Source organism: Anser cygnoides, chromosome 5, assembly GCF_040182565.1.
Source record: "Anser cygnoides isolate HZ-2024a breed goose chromosome 5, Taihu_goose_T2T_genome, whole genome shotgun sequence".
NCBI classification, from domain to species: Eukaryota; Metazoa; Chordata; class Aves; order Anseriformes; family Anatidae; genus Anser; species Anser cygnoides.
Window position 1 is genome coordinate 39,492,884 of NC_089877.1, and position 21,686 is coordinate 39,514,569.

Here is a 21,686-nt window from a genome sequence, read left to right on the forward strand (position 1 = left end):
AATATAACAAAGGTTTTAAAACCACGCACAACTACCACCCTCCATTCATGTTCCTGTTTGGTATGGCGTTATTTGCTATCTACTCTTTCTCTGTCAGATAATATGAAAAGTATTGCAATCGACAGAGCTTTGACATTTTGTTCTGTTCTGCAACATTTTGTGCAGGTCTCAGCATTAATGGCCTGACCACTTGTGATGGCGGTTCACAGACAGGTGGGGTTTCCTAGCCTTTCTTCAGCTCATGTGGCTCTGCCTGCCTCCAGCCTGTTAGATTTTTCACTGAACAGCATAATCTTCAATTTATTCCCTAAATTATTTGAGGGCTTCTGCTATATTTCTCAATCACCTAGTTCAGCCACAACTACAGGCCAGCTGCAGCGGTGCTGACCAGCATCAGAGGAATCTGCATGTGGAGAATGCCAAATCTTGGCTGGAGGCAACACTGTAAAGAACCACACCTTCTTTCCAGTCTCTCACCTTTCTAGGAGGAATAAGCCCAAGACAATCGCTCACAGGAGCCAACGTGGTAACGGGAACTAGGCTTGTTGCACTGGGAGCAGCTGTCAGTGGACAGTCTTCAGAGTCTGGATCACAGATGTTGAGTGCCTCAGTTTGACCAACTTTACACTCTGCCCAGATTAATTCAATCTGACATGACGCGTTGCAAATAGAGTAAGCACAATGACCCGATATATTCATTGGCAGAGAAATATTTTCTCCTGCAAGGCCAAAACCCAACAATCAGCACTGAATTGCCTATGAAAGTGGTAAATGTTTGCTGTGAACTCTTAAAGGCTATGCATCACAGATCAATCACATACTCAGCCCTACATTTAACTGGGCCTGACTGCACCTGATGGCCACCTTCAGCTGTGACTGTCTGCAACTGCTTGAATCTAACAACTGAACCAGGGCTCAATTCATCCAAATGGCAAAGCCTGAGGGAGGGCCACAGGTGGCAAATCTGCAGTTCTTCTGCAGATTCTTCATTGAGTACACTTGTGGGAATTGAAAATGAGTCCAAGAGGAGAGAATACCACATATATCACTAAGCATATCTGGTCTTCACAAAGACCATGAGATAAATGGTTCAGGAGCTACTAAGATGAAAAAGAGCCTTCTCTATCTTTGGAATATGAATGTGGATTACAAACCTATGTTTGGGATTTGTGAGTCAGGGTTTGTGCTGGAGTACAATGAAGTTAGCATCTGCTCTAAACTTCCTTACACCAGGGATATCCAAACCAGGACAATGTCACAGGGTACGTGAGAACTGTAATTTTTAAGGTGTTAGTTACACTTCAAAGACATAACAATTCCATGTGTAATTGCAGTAGACAGAATCAGCACTTGCTGGAGCACATTTATCTAACATAACATCTTCTCACATCAACAGTGCAGAAAAAAAGAAATTGCTTGGTTTCTCACCCATTTGTAGCAATTGTCCATTGTCAGTGCAGAAGCAGGGAGTGGTTAGCATTGATGATGGTGGTGCAGATGTTACAGGTTGCATATGTGGTTCTGCAGGAAAGGAAGTCTATTAATGACCAGATCTTTGCTACTCTACATTCAAGCCCTACGATGTCTATTACATTCTCTATGTTTAGAAGAACAAAATCATTTTCCACCTCCATCACATTCTGTACTGGTACACAATAAAAACACCCTCTCTATATACTTATAACCCCCATATACACACACTATATGCTACTAGAATAATACACACGCTCTTCTAAGTGTGTGTATCTGGTATTTTTATATAGAATAAAATAAAACTCCCTTCCACTGTCTCTTAATTTGATTCCAAATTAAGGTCTTATTGAACTTCCTAATCCTGTATGACTTCACCTGACTTTGGAGAGGTGACTTCCAGTGGCACACCGTTTTGTCTTTTAATGTCTAGTTGTGAAGCATCTGTTGGTTTAAATACAGACAGATTATTCAGTCATTTAATGAAGCCACTCTATACTCTGCTTTGAATAATCCTTTCTTTCTTAGCTATTACCACATAACACCTGGAATGAAACATGTAAACACAGGAAGCACACAGGCTCACCATCAGGTCTTTAACTCTTCCACTCACTTGAGTAGAGAAGATAGCTTTTAGTTCTGCTTGCCTCACTTTGTATAATTTGCTACTGCAGGATAATACACTTTTTTTTCAGCCAATTTTTTTTTTTTTTTTTGCTATAATCATGGCACAACTTCATCTTTTCATCTTTTTGCTTCCTATTTTCTGTTTATACATGTCCCCTTCAAACTGCAACTTCTCTTTTGTGAGGAGAATAAATCACCAGGTAGTTTTATTTTCTTGTTCCAGTGATCCCCTTGAGACTGGCTTCTCCAATGTAGAAACCAGTACAGTAAGAACAATATGAGAAGGAGAAAAACAAGGTTTATGAATTATGAAATTTTGAGACTAACCACACCAGACTAATTGTGGAAGGCCCAAAGATATCGTATAAGCTCTACTGAAAAATGGCTGAAACCCTCTATTCTATCCTTACCCCACTGACAGTAAGCAGCTATAAAATTACACTTTTAGTGCGCACCATGAAACCTACAAGCTCTGGCCCCTCCTTCCTGAAACATGAACTGCCTTAAATCTGTGCTTGGCATGGACATGGAGGTAGGAGTAGTCTTTTTCAGAGACAGAGGAATCTTGTTACCATTACAGACTTGATAAAATCACCACCAAACCTTGTAAAAATAGTACCTTGTGCTGGTGCAGATGGTGTGTTGCAAGGGATGAATGTTTTGATGATCTCTCCGTTAGGACCACAGACAGCATTACCACACCCGACCTCATCTGTTTGGCTGTATATAGTGTCATTTAAGGCGTAAGTCTTCCCGTTGTAGCAACAGAGGCAATCTGAGGCAACAAAAGAGCAAATGCCACCATACCAAGAGACACTCATTATATAAATATAAATGAAAAGAAAATCAAACTCTGGATTTACCATTCTGTAGTTCATATAAGCAAAAGTGAATTATCTGACTGGAAAACATTCTCAGTTTCTACTTAAGAAGTTGCATTGAGAGTCTACCTCATTTATTTAAAGTGAGTTGGATTTTTCTTGTTGCTGTGCTTCTTGGAGTCAGCTTGCATAGAGGAATTACTGGCTGCTGAAAGCAGAACTGGCGCTGTCCTCACCCAGCCTAGAGCATGGGAGCATTCCCTCTTGGCAGGGAATACGACTGGGATTACTGCCTTGATAAGTGATAAAACACTGACACATTTGTACTGCTCTGACTCCACCTATTGAACTAGCTAGCAACATGCCTGCAGCAACATGTGATGTCTGGTCGTTTCAAGTCTTATCATCACTCAGTGAAAGGTATTCAAATGTTACCTTCAGAGTCTTCGGTACACAGTTTCTCTTCAGGATTGCTGAAGATAAAGAGGAGAGGAGTTGTTTTATTGTCTTGAATATGTGGAATAGTATCTGTCAGCATATGGTATTTACTTTTACAAAGAAGCCTGCTCCTTAAGGTTTTAACCATTGTTGTCACTGCCATAATTTCCTATGAACATAAACCACACATTGCCTACCTTGCCCTCTCTAATCCTATTATTACCTCTCTTACCATCGACTGACCTACCATGAAGTGCAGCTGGGGAGGGAGACGCACTCCCTGTTTTCCTCATCAAAATATGGCTTGTCAGGACTACACTCCGGGTAGCAGCCTGGAAAGTTAAAAGTAAATGAATCAAGTTTGTTCTGCTTTACTTGAATCTGAGGCAATCACATGCAGATTTGATCCAAAAATTAATATGATCCTGTATGAAAGTTCTCGGTTTTGCCAATTATTTTTCCATGTCCTCTTTTCCCCTTTCATCTGGAAGTTGTAATTAACTCTGTTTGTCAACAGGTAATTAATTACTCTTTGCAAATTTAAGCTGAATGACCTTGTATCTCTGCCCAGGCATATTCTGCTATGAATGGTACTATTGCATGGGAAATAAGTCCCAGAAGAGACGTGGTCAATGAGCTCCTAGGGCAAAAGAGGCAGTCTTTGAAGGTAAGACAACAACCTTGATGCTTAAGGCATTTAAAATCAGACTGTATCTTCAACTCATATCAACTGTATCAAGATCAAGCAAGAATTACCTTCTAAACTATACAGCAAGTTCCCACATTTTCCATGTGGGTTCCTGCAGGTCTTTAGACAAGGTGCTCCACAGGGTTTATAGAACCACTCGTGTTTGTTAGGTGGATTGTAATAATCACAGAACACAGCTGGAACAGAAAAAAGAAGAAACATCCACGTCTCAGACGCTGGGAAGGGTTCATTTTCTAATTCTCACAAACAAGAGCTTATTAAGTCACAGACATGCAGAGATGTCAGAATTCTGCTCTTCTTCCTTTCTCATGCGCCTGAACACATAGAACAACATTTTTCTGCGTGCATTTTCAATGCAATACTTACGGCAAATGGCAGGTGTTCTCCAGTCGATACAGACACCAGCTTTGCTACAGCTTCTCGAATAAGCAGCCACTGAGGTACAAAAGCACTCACAGTCTCCCACACTGTCACAGCCACAGAAGTCAGAAATACAAGATTCATAATACGGTATTGGATTCACCTATCAAAATACCAACAGATCTGTTATCACAGATGTACCTCCTGCACCATGTTTTAATGAGAGAAAGGGCTCTGAATTTCTGCCACCCACTGGCAGTTTATTTGGCAGAACTGTTTGTGACAGTCTGGGATTGTCATGGAGGAGCTAGGACATTTTGCAAGAGTTGTTTTTGTATGTTCATCTATCTGGTAGACTTGGACCTTAAATCTTCTCATTCTTATTTGTGTGCTGGCATTTACGTCCAAGTGTCTTTCCAGTGTAATTTCTGCAGGACTAAACTACCTTGATTTGGGTTAGCACATCCATATAGTGTGTGCATTTTCTAATTGACAGATAGTGACTGATTATAAAATGAAATCCTATTTCCACTGAATTTCACATCTCTTTATTTAGGTTTATTTATTTTATTTATTTATATAGGTGCTTTAACCTGTGTCAACATGAGCTAACCAAGAAAAATAAGCCAAATTTGCTCTTTAAATGGCTTATTAAAATGCACCAAGTCTTTGCATAGACATTCTCATTACGAATTAGTAGTCCTGTTAGTGTTAGTAGAATTAGTAGTCCTGTTCCTGTTTAGATTAATTCAATGTGTCTAAAATAAAGTAAATAATTCATTTCTTTAGATAATTTGAATAAACTTTCCCAAGGATCCCCATACAAACAGCCCTGTATTAAGTTATCTCTAGATTTTACAAACAGATATCTAGCTTTTTATTTCTGGTGGCCAACTATTATCCCCTTTGTCTTTGGTTACTCAAAACAAGTTACTGCTGTTTCCTCAGTACTGTGCAACAGGATTTAACTGGCATAGCAGTAAAGAGAGGTTTTGAGAGAAGTAGGCCTTGTACTCAAGAATGACATGTAATAGCCTTTAATAATAACAACTTGCGCACAAACATGCTGTATAATAGCAACAAGTGCCAAGTGTGAAACCAATAAGGATGAGAGAACAGGATTACCTTACTGTGGCAGGCTTCAAAGACATTACTCTTAATGATGCTGCAGTGCTTCTGCCCCAGGACAGACTTGAAAGGCTGATCAGCACACAGGTCCGTCATGTTTATATTTGAGCAGGTGCTTGTTATTTTCCAGCTGTTTCCAAACTCCTGGATGCTCATCTCCACAGACTGCCCTCTGGTTGTGAAGTCGTTCCTTGAGCGGCCATCAAAGTCCCCACAAAGGCCACAGACTTTTCCCTGAGTAATTTGCATAGGCACAGTAAGTGGTTTCATTATTTTAAGTGCAGCCCACTAGCTGACAGAAAAACTACAGAACAAGCCAAGAAAAAATAGCTGCAAATTTCTAAACAGCCATCAAAATATGTCTTAGAAGAAGCTGGATTTCAAGTGACAAGATCGCTCTTTTAGACCCTCCAGTACTGCAAAGAGCCTGTCCTTACTTCTAGCGCCAAGTATTTTGGAGCAGTCCATACCAACTGAATGGTGAAATAAAACAAAGCATGGCCCTCTTGCTGCTTCTGCTCCACTGGACTGAACACTTTTCCAAGCCCTGCTTTTCAAACTGGGGCTTCAGTTCTGGATGCAGGAGTTTGAGCTGGAAATCATAACTCTCAGTCTGTGAGGCACATACCTGGAAAGATGGTGCCACATGAACAACAACTGTAGTCTTCTGGTCCCACATGAAGTTCATCCCTTGAGTCGTTTCAATCACAATATAGCCTCCTCTGAGATCCACCTTATAATTCTTCTCAGCTCCTGTATCAGTGGCTATCTCCTGAATTCTTCCTTCCAAGAGCCTGATTTCACTGCTCTGCAAGGAACAAATACATCGCACAGAAGGAAACCAAGTAGAAAACTTAGTGTAACGGCACTGGTATTCTGTCTCTTGTCCTTCATCTCATTTTTCTATAGTCCTTGCACTATGTCTTGGCCTACTCCAAGACACATGAGCCATGGACAAGACCCAGTGAGTTCAATGGGAAACATCTGCCCATGCATGACAAGTCTTACTTCATGGCCACATAAATTGTCCTTATTCTAGATGAAATCTGTTTTGCTGGCACAGAAGCTCCTGAGTGCATGGTCAATTGGGCATGCTAGAATGCCCCTTGTCACACCACTTTGTTTCACCCTACCCTCACCCCCCAGTCCAGGAGAAACATCTTTGCTCTTTTGTGTTTGCTTTGGGGAAATGCTAAACCTGAGCTGGAAGGAAGAAACTCTTCCCTCCGTAGTTAACATCTGCCCTGTGCATGAACCATGGCATAGAAATATGCAACATCCTCCTCTAAAAAATTTATTTTCCACCATTAATGTCACAGAAACACAGGTGCGTGCACACACACACACAGAGTGCTGTTAACTCCCTGTATCAGCCCACTTGTCTGCAGAAGTGTCCAATGCCAATTATCTACACCTTAGCTGGGCTGTCTCTCTCTGCTTTCTGGCTGTTTGACTACCATAGGTACCCTCTAGCAACAACTGAGTTGGAATATAAGGACAAATTACACCAACTGCTGCAAAATCAAGACTACATCTCCTCAGCTGTGACTGAATCCAGACAAACCTCAAAAATCAGAGTGATCTTTAGAGAGCAGATGGAGAGTGACTTCCCACAGGCATTGTTCTGAATTACAATTCGGAAGGTGCCAGCATCCATGTTATTGGGGCAGAAGTCCTTTGAAAAATAGATAATATTTTATCAGAGCTTTTTATGTAACTAGTCCAGTCTTAAACATTTTCAGGAGCTCTAAATGAATACTGTATCAGCCTGATTTCTGATATTTTGTCACGTGTTCATTCACCAAACCTCTGGGCATTTTAGAAGAATGTGGTGGTAGCTGAACTGCTCATACTTGACAAGAAATTTCACAGAGAAAAGCTTAAGTAAAAAACGAGCTTGTCATAGCACCAGTCATGCACAGCCAAAAAGCTATCTTCTTTTTTTTTTTTTTTTTAAGTATTAGCAAAACCAATTGTAATTTGGAGATGAAGCGTCTCGTTCAGTACTGTCTCATTACACACAATAATTACACTTGAGTTGAGGCCTATACAGTATCTTTTACATGCTTAAGACACAAAAAACAACTGTCACTCTTGAATGACCAAGAGAAACTTTTAGTTTTCAGCACCGTACCAATCCCTTCCCTTCGCAGACGCTGGAATTACACCAGTCCACCCCAGGAGTTAATCATTTAGGATCACACAGTGCCCTCTTGTGTCATGTCTGAGGGTTAATTGCTTTGCTTTTGTATGGAAAATCTCACTGTGTCTGCTCTGGGTAGAAGAGGAGAGGGGTTAAACTCAGATCATCAGCATTGACTGTTTTGCATGGGGTAGCCTTTTAATTACTCACACTGAACCCTACAGGGTAAGCTGTGGGTAGCAAAATGAAAAACGTGATACCTGAGCTAGGATATAGTCACAGTCTCCCAGGAAATCAAACTTCTCCCCATCAAAGGTCATGTAGTGCCCATTGCCGTACACGGTGCAGGTTCCCTTGCAGGGACTGTCCGTGCAGTTCCACTGCCTTTTGTTACACGTGCTGCGAGGTGAATAAGATAAGGTTCACAATCTTTGTACGAAGCATTTTTTTTTTCCTTAACCCCCAAACAGGGGCAGAATAATTGAAAGGTTAATCTTTTGCAGTGCTCTGAGGCCATGCCATATAATGGATTGCTAATTACAAAATTTGTGTTTTCTACCAAGACATACTTGAACTTTCTGTATTTTGATTTTATTTTTTGCCCTTCAAATATCACTTAAATCATTAAGGCCTGGCAGCAGACAATGGGGATTTAGGACCTAAGCTCAGGAAGAACTAGATATTTCAAACATATCTGAATATTAATCCATGAGGTATCACGTGGCCAGTTCTGCTCCTGACTATGGTGTTATGTACCAGCATTATCCTCCATCCTACCCTGGCAAACTGCAGCTCAGGGACACCATTAGACAGAAAATTCTAGTTATTCCCTCGGCACAGATACTCTCTGATTTTTCCTCCCCCATATGTGTTCTGTCCTCCTAAGAAAACAAAGACCTCATTGCAGTAAAACCTCGTAATGGCCTCTGTGATATCAACAACTGCTTATCAGGGTTTGGCCTCACATGCTAAATTTGCTTGTACCAGCGGTGATCAAACCACGATCCCTGGCTGTTGTTTTCTGCGCCTCCACCTGGCAGGACTACACCACCTCATCCTCGCTAAATAACAGGTAAGGATCCAAGGAATCTTACCCACCATGATCAGCAACACCTGTGAAGACTAGAGCACCATTACACCAGGAATTGCAACAACTGGAGCTTCAAGTTGCTAGAAGATCACTGCAGTTCCTCCCTCCCCTAAATTCATACTTTTTCTGGGGTTGAGCTGAGTCCTACAGACATAGACTCAGTTCTTCCTTGCACAATAACCAGCCCCAAACCAGCCTGAATAAGGCTGGGATTTCTAAAGCTGGTGTGGAAACAGTTTGTGGAAGGCGATGGGAATTCTTTGACATTTGGTACTTATTCTCCCCAAATACAGGCTCCTGCAGTGTGATGCAGAGAGGAAAAGTTTCCCTTTTTATTTTTACTAGATGCCTGATGGCTCTAGTGATGAAGTAAAGGGCTTCAGAACACATTCTGCCCCATGAGATACACTGACTATTTTTAACAACCTTTGTTATAAAACAAAACTCCCTGGTATAACATACCATGTGTTGCAGTCAACTTGGATCGTTTCCCCGGGTTTATAAAAGTGTCCTCCATGGACACACGGGCACTGGTCTTTGGGAATACAACCTCCACTGCCATCCAGTACCAGCCCATCAGGACACATGCAGCCAGAGACGCATTCTGTGACATACTGCGTATATAAAGATATGATACAAGGCAATATGGTAATGCACAGAACGTACAGGGAGCCTACAGAGGTGTTAGCACTGTATGCCAAACTTTTAAATAGGGTTTTAAAAAAAAAACAAAATACAGTTGTAAATTAGTAACAATCAAGCTGCAAGCGTCACAGCTAGGTGGGTAGCTACAGCTGCTGCGTTATCAGTAAACTGGTTGGTCTGTGAATAGCATCAGCGTTTGTTAAGGACAATCATACATGCACAATCATGTCGTCCCACGCTCCTGCTAGGAGGTGAAGTCCTTACACAGTGCATGTCTTGCGTCTTACAACTTTTCTGACACTCTGATCCAATTGCACCAGGACCCGCGGAGCTGCAGTTGAAGTAGTACATAGGAGCAGGGCAATCTATAGGGGGAAGAAACCATTTTATACAGGTCATTTAGTGAAAGTGATAAGGACGCCATCAACCACTATGCAACAGAGCAGAGCACTTCAGAGCTCAGACACGTTGCAGCATGTGTCTCTCATTTACAGTTTCCATTAGCTTTTACTTCTGTCCACCAGCAGGATAGGAGAAGGCAGATGACCTCTAAGCTCTGGGAAATATCTTCATCTTTTGAAAAGTTCAGCAAGTCTGGTGACATTTTTACAAAGTCAACTGTTATTGATAACTGACACATTACAGAGAGAAGGCAAAAAATGTGCAGAATACCAAAATATAGAAAGCAAGAGATACACAGAAAAACATTATAAGTACTAGCTGATACCATAAAGCCATTATTTAATGAAATCTCACCTTTTACCAGGACAGTTTCTCCAATGCAGTCTAATCTTCCTTGAATGCATTTGCTAAAGAGATTCCATAAAACGAAAGACATCAGCTCTTTGCACTTTTCTCTCTCACTAGAGAGAAAGCCTCTGCAAAGCTTTGCTAGTCACACAAATAACAAATTCCCATCAAAATGGATATTTGGTAAAGCTATCAGGCTCACAGACATGAACTGCCATCCCCAGAAGGAAGATTAAGACCTAACGATTAAATCCTCTTTCTTCATCTGCCACTATTTTATTGCATGTTTTCCCTAAATCAAGTCTTTCCTAAGCATTTATTGTATTCTTATTTTATTTATTTTTATTATCTCTGTGATGAAACTAATACTTTCTTAAAGAAGAGACCTCTTAAATTACTAAATGAATCTGTGTTTACAAAGCAGTCTAGAATCCTCAGAGGAAAATCTGAGAGTTGGAAGAGAGTGAACACATAGACATCTGAAAATAAAAATACATGGCAAAATTCAGCCTTCCACTGGTATTTGTTTGCATTGCTACCCTCAGCTGCCTGAAAATGAGAAAAAGACAGTTGTTTTGCACTGGAGATGCAAGATAATTATATTATTTTGGGTATTTTCCCCAAAATTCTCTCTTTCATGTTTACAAACTAAGATTTTGATTTTTTTCCCCTTGGCCATTTTCATTTTTTTAGTCTGCAGGATGTGCTGGGGGGTGGTTTTGACTCTTTTTTCGTCTGAAAGCCAGAAACTCCAATCTCAAAGCCCCTATCTTGCTCCCATTGTATACGGATTTTTTTTTTTTTTTTTACACCACAATGAACTTTGCATAGAGATAGATCGCAAACATGACTAATTTACATGTTTTCATCTTTTTGTTTGCTAGCAGGAACATAAGATCTTAACCTTCACTGTGGCTGCACTACCTGACAGGGGAACATGTGCTTTGGTATGATCAAGCAGAAATTTGTCATTGCTACAGTAAGAAGACCCCATTCAGGGATTAGAGCAGGGAATTCCCTGGTGAGCCCTGACATCCCCCCAGGTATTCGGCCTTTGCATCATCAGAGCAGCTTACCACAGCAGTTTGTCTTCTTGGAAGGAGTTGCCAGGCTGAACAATCTTGCCTTTGTAGTAGCAGGGACAGTCATCTGGAGTGACACATTCCTCCTCGTCATTGAGGTAGGTCCCTTCAGGGCAACTGCAGCCCTCCATAGGAACGATCTGAACTTTACACAGCGGATCGGGTTCATCCAGTGAGTGGCAAGACTGGTTACAGTACTTCACGCTATAGTTATAAACCATAGTCTCAGGACACTCCTCAGAGGGATCTTTGCAAGAGAAATAAAATGGATGTATGGCCTTCTCTGTGCAATCATCATTCGTACTGTTAATGCAGCATTCTGAAAGTTGGCAGCCATAAATATACTTTTTCCTAACTAGCAGACTTTGACTACCAGTGGCCTGGGGGAAGTCTGATCACATAAAACTGAACTAGGTCAGATTGGATACTGAAATACGCAACAGGGTGTATCTTAACTGAATAAGGGAACCGGTATAATTTTGTCATTTGTAAAATTTGCCATACTATCTTATATCATGAACTGAAACCTGTAACTTCTCGCTTCCCCATGTAGTTAAAAATGGATCTTCTCTCCTTAACTAATGATTTCTTTGGATGGGAATAATTTAAGAAATACATTTAAGAAAAACATTTTATAGGGTTAAGTTTTGACAATAAGTGGGCAGTGCTAGGGAACTCTGCTAAGTATTTGATGTCACCAAAGAAAACAGGTTTGAATTCTCACAGATGTCTTGAGGAAAACTCATGTTACCATCTGAAGGGGGGGGGGGGTTTGCTTATGGGGAATTGCACTAATCATCTTTGCAGCAACGCTATCACCATATCAGCAATAGGCTCCATGCTTAAACAAAGCTCTGTATGGTTTTCCAGTCCATGACCATTGTACACTTTCTTAGATTAGTTAGCGTGCTAGGTTTGTGTACACATTGAAAACCACCACCACCTCCACCAACAAAAAACAGTTGGTTTCCTGGTCTCAGCTGGAGCAGACACGATATCCCATGTGCAAAATAGGGTCTGCAGGCCGTATTTTCCTACTTCATAGAGGTGCGATGAGGATGTAGCAAATGGTATTTATGTCACAATAGGCCAAATAAGAAAAATAATAAAGATTTTCAATACAAATTTATATCACAGTCCACCTGACATACCAGAAGATTTACCTGAATTGGTGCTTCAATTATTAGTTATTTTTTAAAATAATAATGTGTTTACTTCTCTTTATATTCACAGAGGGGAAAAAGGTCAATTTTGGTAAAGCGAGGTCTGGTAAGAAAAAGGTTATTTCGTTATAGTACCCATGGTCACAGATTGGTAATCTTAGATTATATGTACATCAAAACTGGAGGCATGAGTGCAGAGCACATGAGCATACCAAAAATAGCTTAAAGCTAGCTCACACACAGAGAAGCAGGAAAACAGTGCCATGACTTAGAAGAGGCTATTGACCCCCTTAACTAGTAATTCAACTAATGGTTTATGATTCCACTAAAGATCGTTGTATATGCAGACTGCCATCAGTTAGCTAGCAGGATTTCCTTTTTCTTACACTGAGTTGTATGTACTGTAAGCACCGCTTTACAATATAACCTGCCTTGGAGGCTGCCTGCAGCGTGGCACATCTGGACACAGCTGCAGGAGATGAAAGAACCTTTAAAACCACTGCAAGGGGACAGACACTGCGAGTGGCTGTTCTGGCCCATTTACTCTTTCACTCATTAATAGCACAACCCTCAGTCTTATCGCAGGCATGTTCCCAAAAGATTATTTCTTCTTTCATATGGCCTAAAAATGATTGTGCTGATTAAGCCATTAGCATTTTTCCCCAAGGTTACTGCACTGTTTATGTCAATATTGTGTCATAAGTCCACAGATTTCAGACTAAACCATGCTGCAAACCAGTCTTGATTTGGCATGAAATATGTCAGTAATTCTATATTGACAGCAAAGCTTTCAATAGATAGAGACTGTCTAGTGCATAAACTTGCGTGACTCTAGGATAATACACTGTAGACTACACTGTGTTCCCTTATAATTATTTCAGCACAGGTTTGTTAAATTGTTCTTACTGTGATCTTAAATGCCTTCTACAAAGCAGTGCATGACTTGGGTTGTCTCTATTAAAAATTCCAGCTAGCTTCTAAGTCAGGTAATTGAATAGATCATAGCTGTATCAAAGTCGCATAAAAATCATTCGTTATGTTTTATGTTCAGATATATTATTATTCAGAAAACCCATACATTTATTTTCACGTTGAAATAGGCAAAACTCATTTGAACTATCTGATCATTAATGGAAAAATGGAAAAACTTCAAAGTAAAATTCAGAATCTGAGATTCGGGAGATTTATTCTCAGCTCTGATAGTATCTCATAATAAGTTCTGGTAGTGCCAAAAATACACATTTTTGTGGACTCCTAATCCAGGATTTACTGGCAATGTATATACCCAAATATAAACTTATGTTCCAAGAAACTTACTTATTTGTTAAATGGTCCTGAGCTGAAAATACCTTTAAACACTTCAACATTCTCAGAAACCAGTGACATAAATTTATTAAAAGTCATTACTGTTTTATTATAACATGGAAAAATGCAATTAATGAGAATAATGCCCAGTATATGACCAATGTCTGAGACAGAAGGGCTGAGAAGAGCTGTTGAAAATCTTTCAGAATTTACATACATAGGGAGGCCCAAAAATTAAAAACTAACGTTAACTGCAACTATGTGTTGTGATTTGGTTAATACACCTTACACTCTTCTTCTTTGTGCTCTGAATTCACACAAGGAGCATGCTTCCTAAGAGCCTCTTCACGAAGCGGACACGAGCTGATTTTAGCAGGCAGAGGTTTTTTATAGAGCATATGCTTATTCTGTTTTTCAAAGATCTACAACCTTGACTGAGCTCAAAAGCCCTGGGCTGCCACAGAGTGCAGTCTCCTGAAGCTGTTCCCCAGATCCCTACCCAAGATGTTATAGGATGCTTACCACAGATCCCCTGTCTCCACCCCTTCAGGGACATGCCGGCCACAGCACAATCTCTGGAGTAGGTAGAGAGCACACTACACAGTGCAACTTCACTCTTCTCAGCGTTACAGGTGTCATACATGCATTTCTAGGGGACAGAAAAGGGCACAGGTGTAATCATGCCTAGCTCACAGAACAAAGAAACATTCAGCAATCCAAAAAATATTCAACCAATATATTTTCAGAAAAGTATTACTACCAATGAAGTTTAATTTGAAACATCTCTACAAGAAAATGTATGCTAATGAATTGCTATGCAAATTGGAGAAATAGGAAATCCATTACAGCCATGTAACTGCAATGATGGTATGTCTAGCACTCATAAAAGATGAATAATAAGAGTGATGATGGCACCTATAGCTCATTAAAGCACTGACAAATGTCTATACCAGCCTCCCATGATGATGTACAGTTTAGGACTTGTCAAAAAACAGCATCTGAAAATATACAGAACTGAAAGTACTACACAGCGATGACTGGTGTTTGTGTCCCTGTCTAGTGTGCAGGTAAGATGCAGCCTATGAAATGACAGGTGCATAAGAGAAGATGATTTAACAGTGAATCATATGTATTGATGTCTAAAGAAATAGTACTAATAGGGACAAAGGGCATGTAAAGCTCAAGTTCTTTTAATTGGGTGTCTGGGCAGCACCCAGATACAGCCAGCCACTTAACAGCAATATGGTCATACTGCACAGATGGCACTTTGTCCTGCCACCGCTGGTGTTGTGGAAAGTGCTTCCACTAATCATGGTTTAAAGCCCTGAGATCAGCAGGAGTAACAAACATATCCATAGAAAATTAAATAATAATAATAAAAGAAGGTTATTATTTTTCTTCAATTGTGAATTAAATTCCTATTTTACATGTAGTTAACATGAATTTTCAAGCAGACATTTTTAAAGGAAAATTTGGGTGGCACAAAGGATAAGCCATAATTTTAAAGGTACCTGAAACACATTAAATTTCATGCAAAATTTCAGGCTCAAATATTTTCTCAGTAAGTTGTATCTCATACAGACCCTACTTGAATTTTCCGCAGTTTTTGCAGAACCTGCTTTACTATTCACAGAAATGCAGTAACTTGCTTGCTCAGTCAACTTCATCAACAACATTATACAGCTGAACACCAGGAGTACTCGTGGAGTACTTCATGCATTCTAAATACAAAGAGCAAAATGTCTCCTCAGTAATAAATGGGTTATAAACAATGTATGTTCTCCCGCTAGATGTGACTTTAAAAGCAAATCAGAGGGAATCCATGGAGTATGAAACCTCTCAGTTTGATTCCCGACAGAAACACTGATTTAGCTTTTTAAAGACTGAACAGTTTTCAAAAACAGCAAACCTTATTTTGCCCGTTTTGCTTCTGGATCATGCAATGGAACTGTCAGTGACAGCAGGGATGCTCATTGAAAACAAGTCACTTAATATTTCAAGCAAGCAAACAGCAAGCAAAAAGTCCCACCATATCTTGCACAAACTCTCATTTTGTTATTTTTCTCATCAACATCAGTGAATCTATTTCCAAACCGGCGTTACTAAAACTTATTTCACTCCTGAAGACCAGACCTCCTTCGTGGCAGGATCAGCCTCTGGACAAGAATAAGCCCCTGATTTAGACCAGTGCCTTACCTTGATGTACACAGCAGGGTCTACAACAGAATGGCAAGCAGCAAACACACTGCTGGTATTAGACAGAAGAGCACACCAGTGTTGGGCAAATTTTTCTGAATGGGGAAAAAAAAATAGCACCCACAGTCACTTAAACCACACCACTATGTGAATTAATATTCTTATCAGGTATCACACAGACCTAGAGTGTCCTGAAGCGTTCAAATGATGCTGGAAGGAAATAGTGGGCATAAACATGGTGATAAGCATAATTGGATGGGTAAACTGTCATCTTCCTGAAAGAAAAAAAAGTTTCCTCCTTCCAAGTACTAACACTGTTACTGTGACTGGATTTGCAGAACATTAGAAAAAAATCCCCATTTTCATTGCTTTTTCATGGTTCTTCATGAAATATAGTCAAGCAATAACACAAAGCATATAATATTTAGTGGGCTTTTATTATATATGGTAATACCTAGGAGACTACCCTCTAAATCTTCTATATAGTCAAACCTAGTCAAAATGAGAAGCTGGACAGGGCACCTAGTACAGAAGTGCCTACTGTAGTCAGTAGTTTTGATAACTTATTCCTATTGACTTCAGCACAGCTGTAACAACCTAGATGGGATAAAGATCTGGCCCAGATATTGACAACCAATTATGCTCTGCCTTAAGCCTAAATTGTTCTCATTGATGTTGTGTGTGCTTTTCAAGCCATCAGAGAAGGCGTTGGCTCTTTCTCCAGAGGTGTCTTTTTTTTTTTTTTAAAAAAAAAAGACAAGCTGTCACCTTAGTGACTTGCAAAAAACAATGTGTTCTCTCTCATAACAGTCTCAAAGGCAGTAGTGTTTGATGTCTACGAGCTTTCTAAAGCTTTTTCAGTTATTCATCATGGGAAAATTGTTTAGCACTGATAGTCCAGGGATGAAAAGCGTGCTACCTTTATCCACACTGTTTGAACAAGGATCTTCAAAGCTGTCCTCAACATCAAAACAGCTGGCTCTAGTTTTCCAAGAGTTACCAAAAGCAGAAGCTGAATCTTCCACAGCTCCAGTGGCCGTTCTGAAATCATCAGTCTGGATGTTATTGAAATTGCCACAAAGACCTTGAGTGGGTGGCAGGGAAGAAAAGAAGAAAAAGAAGAAATCACGACTGGAAAAAAGAATGACTTCAAGATAAATACCCTTAGATCTATAAAGGTGCTTGCCTGAAAGTAGCTCATTTTCCTGAAGTTCCCACAAATCAGACAGCATACTTACTGCCTTTAGTCCATTATTATTTTCTGCCTTACAAGTAGTACTTAGTGATAGCACAGAGATTGGAGGCTGCTTAAATGTGCTTCATTAAACACCGTCAGACGGAGAGTTCTCTTCCCCAAGATTTATAATCAGAGGAAATGGCAAAAGCAAAACAAAATGCATTGGAGAGATGGGATATTATCCCAATACGTAGATAGGAAGCATTAGCACAAAAAGCTTAAGTGATGCTAATGGAAGATAGGTGACAAAACCAAGTTCATAACTTGCATCTCATAAGTCTCTGATGATGGCCTGCTTTTACAGATAGAGTCTAAAAGATCTGCACACACTGAATATCACAGAGCTTATCTTACTTTCTTCAGCAAATTGAAGGCTTTGGCCAATCCTTTGTTCCAGGAAGGCTGTAGATTTAATCAAGGGTTCTAACATACCAAAGCCAATATAAAATGAAATAATTTATTTACTTAAACTGATAGACAAGCAGCTACAACTTGATTTAAGAGCAAACTGAAAGAATGTGATATGTCCTACCAGATGTGCGATTCTGAAAAGAATGATCAACCGTTATGGAGAGCTGCATCACAGGTTTCATTTGCACTCGAATCTGTACTCCAATTGAGCTCAAGATTTTGATAAAAAATGTAGAGGGTCTGAAGATGGTGATGCCATCTAAAGAGGAAAAAAAGAGAAATGAAAATGTATGCATGTACCTGCAAATCTTTACAAAGCTCAGTAAACAGGAATTCCCTTTTACCAGTGCATTCTGTGCACACAGGAATCCCCAGGGACTCCGAGACCTTGTATCCACCTAGGTCAAAGGGATCTGACAAGGGGCAGGGTCTGGCTCTTCAGAGAAAGGAGCAGGAATCTGTCTTTAAATAGATGCAGGCTAGTCTGAGAACAATGTGAAGAAGGACACTTACCTTTCCTTACTGGCAGCTTCACAATGAAATTGTTCATGTAGATATTTCCACAGGAACATATTTTTATTGTCTGCAGGGGAAAAAGCAAAAAGCCCATAGTAATGAATGCATATGGCACAAGACAGACAGCACAACCTCACAAGCTTCCATAAACATTAACAAGTTATGTCTTCAGAACATGATTACCTTTGAGTTCAATATAACTCAGTGTCTGGATACCATACACTGCCACAGAATAAATCTGTACACTGTAACAAACCAAAAAAACATCTCCATAGACAACAACCTTGACTAAGTCCTCTTGCTTACTTAAGAGGTTAGTTATCTTTTGGAGAATTGCACTCAAGAAGTTTCATGTAGGTTCAGATCTATCTCATTGGAAATGTAACACATCCAAAATGAGAGCTACCTGACTCAAACTTCCTCATAGAGACATGGCTCTATCCCTCATAGACATAGACGTGACTCCTCCCATGGATAGAGACAGGCACCTCCAGAAGCCACCTCATATATTAGGTGGACTGACTTGTCCTTTGAAGTTCCCTATCTTCCTTTGCTAACTATAGAAGGAGGTTAAGATGCTGAGTTTCCTAACCCAGCTAGGACTACACCAGTTAGATACCATTTAGACATAATGAATCCAGGCCTTAGGGATACTATTTATGCACTCCTAAATATACACAGGCTTATTCTAAGTCTGTTCCCATTGAATTCAGTTTGAATCATGGCATAATATTCAGTAGGAGAAATCTCAGGCCTTCATTTGGGAAATTCTACTACTTCACTCATTGCATTAGGGAAAACCTCAGGACTCAAAGCTGCTATAAAAATACAAGGGTCTTACAGAAACCTACATCTATCAAAAATAAAGAAATGAAAAACTTTAAAGTCACGGAAAAGACAGGGAAAGCCAACAAGGATAATTTTGAACCATCTGCCTCTAAAGAAAATGGAAAAAATGGAATCCAAAAGGAGTGGAAAGTAAATAACTCTTGTAGAACAAAACTAATAAACACATGCACTATATCATCTGCTGATATTAATCCTGCAGTGTCAGGACTGCAACTGATCCAAATGAGTCCACAGTATTAGAGAAACCCCATCTTTGAACCTAAATAGAAGTGACAGATTATGTGTCACTAGCTAAGGCAAGTTACTTACAGTTCTTCCTAGTGTGACAATTACATTCTTTAAGCAAGTCATTGTCTTTGACGTCCCACACTGAACAATCTCTCCAATCACCACAAATGTGTCATCAGTGTTCTGAAAAGAGGTGAAAGGGGTGTACAGATATTGTTAGCATGCTATAGGAAGGGAGCTGGAAGGGAAAAAACGTGTCTCTGAAAGGCTAAAATGTAATAATGAAAGAAGTGGTGCATATAATCTCTAACTGCAGCTTTATTTCATTGCCAAAACCAAGAATGATCACTGCCTTTCCCCTCTTTTTTTTTTTCCATCAACCTGTGCAGATCATGTACTTGCAGTCACATGGTAGTCAATCTTTGTGAAGTAATCATCTCATCCACTTACTTTTGACAGTCACACATGAAGAAAGCTTCAGAAGAATGCTTTAATCTACACTAATAAATTGAATAAGCAAATGAATTCGCTAAAAAAAGATGTAAAACTGTGTTGAAGTTGCAAAAGCTTGACGCTTAACACCACAGTTGACTTGCAGTCCATTGCAAATGGAAAAATTTGTGTGATTTAAGGTTAAGCATGTGTTGAAGTGCTTTGTTGGATTGAGGTCATTTAATCAAATGAAGTTATATCAAGCTCCAGCACAGCTTAATGCTTCATGCTAGTCTAGAGATTCAGGAGTGAAATGGGAGATTGTTCATACCTTAGCTAAGACATAATGGCAGTTACCATGAAAATTGAACCTCTTATTATCAAACGTAGTTATATGGAATCCTCCATCTATATTGCAACTTCCAGAACAAGGCAGAGAGATACAGCTCCAGTGGCCTCCTTTGCAAGTACTGTACAAAATCCAAAAACGGAGTAATTAGAATAAATATACTTTAAAGGAGCAAAGACTGAGATCTGTATCAGATCGGACCCTCTTTCTCTGTCTTACTAGCTGCTCGTTATTCATCTGCTTATTAAATCCAAGCAGGAGGAAGATTCTATACTAGGCCCTTAGAGTATAAAAGTTGAATGCCTATTGATTGGAGTTAACTGCACTAGGCTTCAAACTAAATCCCTCAGAGACACTGAGTTGGTCAAGAAAGAAATATTCTAGGGCCTGAATTGGTTACTTAACTTTTTAAAATAAAGAATCTCTTTGAGCAGGATCTTGCAACATTTTATGTTATTGATGCAACCATTCAGCAAGTTGCTGATGTGACTTCTCAGCAGCTTACTGTGGAGGACCTGAGTTAATGAGCTGTGTTAGTTCTTAGAGCTGTGCACACAACAGGAGAACAGCCAGGCAATGTCAGCTTGGGCTTTGTGAAGAGTAAGCAAGGATGTGGCTATATGGGAATCACCCAAATCCCATCAAGTTCATTTCCTCAAAACTGCAGGTTCTGAAGAGTATTTCCTGCATTTGAGGACAACATAGAAAATACTTGATCCAAAGGGGTTTGCAGAATATCCGCTCTATCCAACCATGCGCCACAGTGTAATCTACTGCTCCCTACAGAAAAGATTATTCCTAAGGTTAAGAAAATGTACTGTATTTCAGAAGCACAAAAATACATAGAATTGTTCATTCACAGGATAGATATCAGAGTAAGAAACATCTCTTTTGAAAAGAACATACCCAAGGTCTTATCACATTTCACTATTGCAGAGTAGAGATGGGTTCAAACTACAAGTTTTGCTCAAAATCAAATCATTCTCAAGGATCAGGACTTTTGAGATCCAAGCCTTGGAACAGCCCTTTATAGATCTAGAGATGGCTGGAAAATTACTCATTAACATGGTATGACCCTCTGCTCCACTTTAGTGGCCAATGCTTCTAAACTAACCAGCAAAGCAACTTATTTTTCTGCATTATAGTAACTTGGGCTCAATAATTGCTGGCAATTCTAAGATAAGGTGATAGCTATGTGAGGCTGAGGGCTGCCTCAAAGTTTTTCTGAAGGCTGTTGCAATTCAGACCCCAGTTTTTGTATTAAAGCCATAATTCCTTAAGACATTAGGAACAGCAAAAAGGAGAAAAGAACAGAATGAAAGTCATCAATGCTTTGCAATAATTGCCTCTTCCTTGTTAGTGCAATCAAGTTCACAACAGTACCAGTTTTGGCAAGGAGTAAAGTAAGTCCCTCCAGATGGGTAGACTTTGCCTTGAAACATACAGGGGCAGCTGTCTCTGGGGACACATTTTTTGCCACCGAGGTCATCAAGGATGGTTCCTGTTTAGACATATTAGCTAGTTAATATTCTTCAGGTGAGTCTGGGAAACACCACGAAGGAAGATCAGAATAAGCAAAAAACTCTGGAGGATTCAGCATTTCTGTAAACGATTGGGGTATATTTTACTGAAAAAAACACACCAGGCCCTCTCAGGTGTTAATTGATGAGAAGCGTTTTTTACTAGACCTCAAATAAAAGCAACACAGCAATACAAAAACAAAAGAGTATCTCTGCA

At 39.8% G+C, this 21,686-nt stretch overlaps 1 protein-coding gene across 3 annotated transcripts in view; it reads right to left on the bottom strand.

The window, feature by feature from the left end:
• The window catches only part of LOC106042636 (mucin-5B), a 43,472-nt gene that overhangs the window by 12,881 nt on the left and 8,905 nt on the right, over window positions 1-21,686 (bottom strand). For 2 of the 3 annotated variants that reach the window (XM_066997952.1, XM_066997954.1), the window contains 24 exons: window positions 21,333-21,450; window positions 19,932-20,070; window positions 19,250-19,351; window positions 18,089-18,158; window positions 17,697-17,834; window positions 16,847-17,011; window positions 15,928-16,022; window positions 14,254-14,380; window positions 11,258-11,510; window positions 10,188-10,240; window positions 9,696-9,796; window positions 9,249-9,400; window positions 7,957-8,095; window positions 7,118-7,228; window positions 6,182-6,361; window positions 5,551-5,787; window positions 4,432-4,588; window positions 4,113-4,241; window positions 3,604-3,688; window positions 3,354-3,391; window positions 2,717-2,872; window positions 1,849-1,914; window positions 1,429-1,521; window positions 478-719 (listed from right to left, as the gene is read on the bottom strand). In XM_066997952.1, coding sequence (XP_066854053.1) covers window positions 478-719; window positions 1,429-1,521; window positions 1,849-1,914; window positions 2,717-2,872; window positions 3,354-3,391; window positions 3,604-3,688; window positions 4,113-4,241; window positions 4,432-4,588; window positions 5,551-5,787; window positions 6,182-6,361; window positions 7,118-7,228; window positions 7,957-8,095; window positions 9,249-9,400; window positions 9,696-9,796; window positions 10,188-10,240; window positions 11,258-11,510; window positions 14,254-14,380; window positions 15,928-16,022; window positions 16,847-17,011; window positions 17,697-17,834; window positions 18,089-18,158; window positions 19,250-19,351; window positions 19,932-20,070; window positions 21,333-21,450 — 3,146 coding nt within the window. The remainder of the gene's footprint in view (window positions 1-477; window positions 720-1,428; window positions 1,522-1,848; window positions 1,915-2,716; window positions 2,873-3,353; window positions 3,392-3,603; window positions 3,689-4,112; window positions 4,242-4,431; window positions 4,589-5,550; window positions 5,788-6,181; window positions 6,362-7,117; window positions 7,229-7,956; window positions 8,096-9,248; window positions 9,401-9,695; window positions 9,797-10,187; window positions 10,241-11,257; window positions 11,511-14,253; window positions 14,381-15,927; window positions 16,023-16,846; window positions 17,012-17,696; window positions 17,835-18,088; window positions 18,159-19,249; window positions 19,352-19,931; window positions 20,071-21,332; window positions 21,451-21,686) is intronic. The other variant, XM_066997953.1, reaches the window with a different exon arrangement.